The sequence below is a fragment of the Giraffa tippelskirchi genome, chromosome 11 (genome assembly GCF_054371585.1).
Source record: "Giraffa tippelskirchi isolate mGirTip1 chromosome 11, T2T-mGirTip1v1.2.pri, whole genome shotgun sequence".
Lineage (NCBI taxonomy): Eukaryota > Metazoa > Chordata > Mammalia > Artiodactyla > Giraffidae > Giraffa > Giraffa tippelskirchi.
Genome location: NC_137285.1, coordinates 3,443,234 through 3,449,170, shown reverse-complemented (window position 1 = coordinate 3,449,170; position 5,937 = coordinate 3,443,234). Strand labels below are relative to the sequence as shown.

At 56.8% G+C, this 5,937-nt stretch overlaps 1 protein-coding gene across 1 annotated transcript; it reads left to right on the top strand.

Annotated features, from left to right (window-relative positions):
• Nucleotides 1–1,735: 1,735 nt before the first annotated feature.
• On the top strand, nucleotides 1,736–5,002 carry MTFP1 (mitochondrial fission process 1). Its single transcript, XM_081537997.1, has 4 exons — nucleotides 1,736–1,929; nucleotides 2,705–2,832; nucleotides 3,189–3,421; nucleotides 4,385–5,002. Exons 1-4 carry the CDS (start codon nucleotides 1,863–1,865, stop codon nucleotides 4,455–4,457), a joined length of 501 nt encoding a protein of 166 aa, XP_081394123.1. The 5' UTR covers nucleotides 1,736–1,862; the 3' UTR covers nucleotides 4,458–5,002.
• Nucleotides 5,003–5,937: the final 935 nt, after the last annotated feature.

The following is a 5,937-nucleotide window of genomic DNA, read 5'->3' as shown; positions in this document are numbered from 1 at the left end:
GCCTCAGGACTCTAGCGACTGCCCGCCAATATGCGGGGCGCATGCGCAGGAGCCACCTGCTGCCCTCGTGTGAGCGCCCCCACGGCCAGCTCGTCCCCAGATTGGCCCGGCCGGTGGGCTGTCTTCCGCCATCTTTGCTAAGGGCACCAATTGCCTGCGCGGTCAGGGAGGAGGCCCCGCCCCGCTCGGGCTTCTCCGAGCAGCTAACTAGTGCGGATCCGGGGAGCGCGCGCGGAGCTTGTGGTGGGCCTGGATTGGGAGGGTGGCGGAGAAGCGACGATCACGTGGCATTAGGGACCGTCTCCTAATTCCGCGCAGGCACTGCCAGTGTTTCCGGGGCCGGGGATCACCTTTGGGTCCCGAGCCCAGCTTCCTGCAAGATCCTGCTGACCTGGCTGCCCTACACGATCCTACAATGATAAAGACGCTCAGGGCTGAAAACAGGGCTCTCAATGGGAGGTTGTGATCTTTATTTGATGATAATAAAGCTAATTCTTTAATGAGCATTTCCTGGGTACCAGGCAACAGCCCGGTGCTTACCTCTTAGCGTTACTGCAAGGATTCAAGGACACAATAATACATGCAGAGCGCTTAGAGAGCCTGATACAAGTGTACGCTCAGTAAATGTTGGCTACTTTTCATTTCTTACAGACCTAGCTGACAGTAGGTGGCACAACTGGTATTTGAACCCAGGACTGCCTGTGTTTAAAGGCTATGCCTTTGTTTGCTGATACCCAACCCCCCTCCCCCAGGGATTCACAGAGCTTTAGTGAAGTGCACTTATTCCTCACGTGGGTAAACTGAGGTCCAGGTGGCGAAGAGTTTCCTCTTTAGTGATCAATAACCCCATCTCCTGTCATTCTGTTCCCGCTCATTTCCCTGAAGTCTTGTACCCCAACTCTGCTTCCCTGGCCTCATTCCTTTATTGTTCATTCGAGGTCCTTCCCGGAAGAAGGGCAGTCTAGTGAGACCCCAGTGCTTGAGAGCACAGTCCCTGCGGGGAAGGATCTCCAATACGAACTCAAGCAGCGACTTCGCTGGGGGTCCAGTGGTTAAAAGTCTGCCACACTTCCAGTGTAGGGTCGTGGGTCCCATTCCTGGTTGTGCAACTAAGATCCCAGACTCCCCGACGCAGCCGGAAAAAAAAAGTCCAAACATCCACCTCAGTGGGGTTCTCACCGTTCACCCCCGCTGTCTTAGGTACTCAGCTCACCTTAGGAGCATGGAAACTGGAGCCGCGCTGCCTGGAATCAAATGCCGGCTTCACTACTCAGCCGTTTTTTGTCCTGGGGAAGTGATCTATTTTTTTCTGACTCCATTCCTCACCTGTAAAATGGAGTGGGATGGGGGGCGGTGCTGGTGGGAAGGTTTAAAAGAAGCAATTCATCTAGTCTTTAGCCAACCGTCTGGCCGGTAGTAAACTCAATCAGCGATGACATGTAATTAATCCTGGAAATCGTTCCAGGAGTAAACCTGTCCTGTTCCTCATGTAACAAATGAATAAAGGGAGGCTCAGAGGGGTTACAGGCTCTTGCCCGAGGCCACATAGCTGGGCAGCGCAGCATCCAGTATTTGAACCTCCTTTCTTTGGCTCCAACACAACAGTCAGTGCTGGAAGAGGATGGCGCCAGTCTCTCAACTCCAGAGAAAACCGTGAAGAAAATTAATCTGTAAAACCCAAGCCAGGGAGAGGGGCTCCGGTGTGCGGGATAATTTGCAGACGCTCCCTGCTGGCGGGACGGCACGACCTGTCCTTCAGTCGGGGACCTTCGGCCGGTCCCGCCGCGCCGGCGAACGGGAGTGCTGGTGGAAGCCGAGGCGGTAGGACCGGCAGCAGCGGCTGGAACCCTGGCGGAAGCGCCATGTCCGAGCCGCCCTCGCGGGGGGCCGAACGCGACCTTTTCCGGGACACGTGGGTGCGGTACCTGGGTGAGCTCCGGGCAAGGGGCACAGCGACCCCCACACCACGTGGCTAGGGAAGCAGGAATTGCTAGAGGCCGGTGAGAGACCTGGAGATGGTGGGAGGATCTTAGTTCTCTTTAAGCTGAGGGCAGAGACTGGGCACAGAGAGGGCTTTGAATTTGCTCAGGGTCACACAGCTCTGGTCTGCCCAGCCCTGCCCTTGCGGTTTCTGCTGGTCAGTCTCCCAGGTGATAGCTGCAGTCCAGCTCAGAGGACCAGGTGAGCCGGCTCCCCTCTCTGGCATGCCCCCCACGGGCTGTGGAGTCAGGGCATTAGGACTGCCATCTTGGCTCCTCACTGGCTGGATCTGAGCCTGTTTCCTCCTCAGGGTAAAGGGATGAACACTGGGTCTCTCTCATTGCCTGGTAGTTGTAAGGGTAGAATGAGATAAGGTACAGAAAGGCCTGGCATGTGGTGAGTGCCTGGTCAGTGGGGCTGCCCTTAGTCAGTCTCTCTCACTGCCTCTATGCCCACCAGCTCAAATGCTTCTAGAACCCCGTCTGTGAAGGCAGGTGAGTGATGAGAAAGGTGTCTGTGCTCAGCTCTTCCACAAGAGGACAGCTGGGGTGGGCATCATGGGTGCCATTTTATAGGCTGGGAAACAGAGGCTCAGAGGGGTACGATCCCTTGTCTACAGTCACCCAGCTGCTCCTCAGCAGGCTGAGGTAAGAACCAGCTGGCTCCAGTGCCCCCTTGTGGAACAACCCAAGGGCTCAGGAATTGAATATCCTCTCTTCACCAGGCTACGCCAATGAGGTGGGGGAGGCCTTCCGCTCCCTGGTGCCTGCAGCTGTCGTGTGGCTGAGCTATGGCGTGTCCAGCTCCTACGTGCTGGCCGATGCCATTGACAAGGGCAAGAAAGCCAAAGATGTGAGTGTTAACCTGCCCCTCAACCCCTCACCCTGGTCCACGCCCCCTTGTGGTCAGTCCACAGCCTTGCACATGGTTAAGTCCCCACAACCTGGCCTGGTACACTCTGTACCCTCTCCTTTGTAAGGTAGGAGTCCTACCCGCCCCCCAGTCCTTCAGGTGACATAGTCTATACCCTGGTCCTGGATGTGAGTCCACACTCAGCCCTGAATTGGTAGAGTCCAGAACCCAACACTTATGTGTCTCTGTCCCCACCCCCCCTTCCCTTCCCTCTCCCTGGTCCAGTCTCATGCCCCCTGTCCACAGGGTTTCCCATCTCTGCCCCTGCTGGATCAAGTGTCTCTTGTACCTACCAGGTACCGGGCCCCGAGGCAGGCCGCAGCACCAGGGTGACCGTGGCCGTGGTGGACACCTTTGTGTGGCAGGCTCTGGCCTCTGTGGCCATCCCAGGCTTCACTATCAACCGCGTGTGTGCAGCCTCCCTCTACATCCTGAGCACTGCCACCCGCTGGCCTATGGCTGTCCGCAAGTGGACCACCACCGCACTGGGGCTGCTCGCCATCCCCGTCATCATCCACCCCATCGACAGGTGGGTGCACCCCCCAGCCCCAGGGATCAGCCACTGTACAGACAGAGCTGAGCTTTGAGAGGGGTGGAGTGTACCTACTTTTCACAGAACAACTGCGGCAGGGGCAGGGCTGCACTTATGGCTCCTGAGATAGAAAGGACAGTCTAGGCCCTTGTCATATGGCAGGTACATCGGCAGTAAAGGTAGGAGGTGCCTTGAGAGTATGGGACACAGGACAAGTCAGTTCCCAGAAAGAAAACTCAGTGTTAGAAAACAACCAGAGGTAGGCAGGAACAGGTGCATCCTGGAAGGGATGGGTTTTGAGAAGTTTTGGTGACAGAAGTCCATCTGAAACGGGGTTAAGTAAAATAGGAATCGATTGTTTCATGTAACTGAAAAGTTCAGGGTTATGCTACTTGGGACCGAGAGACCAACTGATGCTCTTAGGCATGTAGGTCTCATCGCTGGCCTTCTCCCCACCCTACCCCATGTTGGCTTTAGTCACTTTCCCTTCCTAGGAGCAGAGATGGCTCCCAGCAACCCCTAGCTCCCCTCCCACCAGCTTAGCGAGCCCATAGGAGGCATCTTAATAGTGATAGCAAACATCCCAGGGAAGGCTGTCATTGGTCCAGCCAGACTGTGTGCCCACCCCTGAGCCAGTTTCCATTTTCTGATTGGCCAGGCTTGGGTCATGTGCCTGCCCTTAGAACCAGAGATGGGACCAACTGAACCAGACCAACAGAGAGTGGGAGGAAGAGTCTTTCCCCACGGGAACAGAGCTGACCCTGAGGCCCTGCATGAATCTTTTACCTTTTGGGGCCTCAAGTTTTCCCAACTGGATAAGGAACAGGGTGATGGCTGCCACCTGGATGGCACTTGTGTCCTGTGTGCAGGAGTCCCTTTCCTAGCCCTGGTCTCCTGCCTCCCGTTCCCACATTAGCATCCCTCGGTCAGCTTGGGTCATGACCCTGCACTGCTCCACAGGTCGGTGGACTTCCTCCTGGACTCCAGCCTGCGCAAGCTCTACCCCTCAGTGGAGAAGCCCAGCTCCTCCTGACCCTCCCCCTCCATCCCTGACCTGTGGGTCGGCCCATTCCCTGCCCTGTTCCCACTCCCTCCTCCTGCCAGGGGATGCGGATGCCTCGCTCTCTGGGGTCTGAAGCCCTGGCACCTGAGTGGGTTTAAGCTGCTCGGAACCCAGAAGACAAAGGCCTCAGAGCAGCAGCTGAAGTGACTCACAGACAGGACTTGAACCCCGTCCGCTTCCGTGGAATCTGTGATACTGAGCCAGACTGGACTCTGAGTGGGCCCAGCCCCGTCCCTTGACAGGACAATAACATCCTCCCATGGAGGGTAAGGCACCTGAGGTCCAGACAAGGCGAGGAACATGGCCAAGATCACTTAGCAAGCTGGGGACCCAGGACTCCCAAAGGCTCAGCCAGGTCACCCTGATGGAGGAGCAGCAAGGCACTTGGAGACACACAGGGGGACACCTGCGGGGACCCTGAGGACGGGTTCTGTGCCCCTTCCTGGTGCACGTCCTGCTGGGGCCTGGCTGGAAGGCATGACAGCTCTCAGTCCAATAAATCTTGAAGAAGTTGAGTTTTCTCCTTTTCTGTTGGGATGAGCAGGGACGTGGTGAGGGAGAGCATGGCTGGGGGCCTCAGAGGTGGAGGCTGGTGCCTCTGGGAACGCACCACTCACAGTGGCCAGCAGTGGGCCTGTCTGGTACCTCCCTGCCCACCAGTGGTCCCCTGCACGTGCCTGGAATTCCACCTTGGTTCTGCCAGCCTCCTCTGGGATGGGCATTGTCCTTTTTTTGCAAGTCTCCTAAAATACACCAGTAGGAGAGGAGTCTGTTGGGCAGTTACCACCTGGGCCTGACTACAGCCCAGTCTTCCCTCAGTTCACCCCCCAAGATAACCTCTGTCTCCGGAGCCTCCTCGGGGCTCCCTCCACTGCTATGCTGATAGCCTGTAGTGATCTTGCCCCACCCCACCCCATGTGAGCTCCTAGGGCCAGGGTCTCCATCTGTCCTAGAAGCTGCAGCCCCAGTGCTCCCCTAGGTCCCTGGGCACATCAGCTCTGTGCCTTCAAGCCAGCGGGAGTTTCAGTGGCCCCTCAGTGGGTGTGTGCATGTTTACGTGCTCAGTCGTGTCCGACTCTTTTCGACCCCGTGGACTAGCCCACCAGGCTCCTCTGTCCATGGGATTTTCCAGTCAAGAATACTGGAGCACGTTGCCATTTCCTTCTCCAGGGGATCTTTCTGACTCAGGGGTTGAGCCTGAGTCTCGAGTATCCTGCACTGGGAGATGGGTTCTTTACCAGCTGAGCCACCAGGGAAGCCCCCTTGGTGAGGTAGGATTAGCAGACTCCTACCAGTTTGTGAGAGCTGACCTGAGAGCTCCAGAGCACCAGGCAGAGAATGGGCCGTTGCCCCTGCCGGTTCTGCTCTGAATGCTGCAGTGTAGGGTCGCTGGATATAACAAATAAAGTAACAGGAGGCGCCATTAAATGTGTTTGGTTTAAACAACAAC

Bases quoted from the DNA above. Each gene is read 5' to 3' on its own strand.
- MTFP1 (XM_081537997.1), top strand. From the start codon at position 1,863: ATGTCCGAGCCGCCCTCGCGGGGGGCCGAACGCGACCTTTTCCGGGAC. The intron at 1,930-2,704 runs GTGAGCTCCGGG...TCTCTTCACCAG, and splicing joins CACGTGGGTGCGGTACCTGG to GCTACGCCAATGAGGTGGGG. The intron at 3,422-4,384 runs GTGGGTGCACCC...ACTGCTCCACAG, and splicing joins ATCATCCACCCCATCGACAG to GTCGGTGGACTTCCTCCTGG.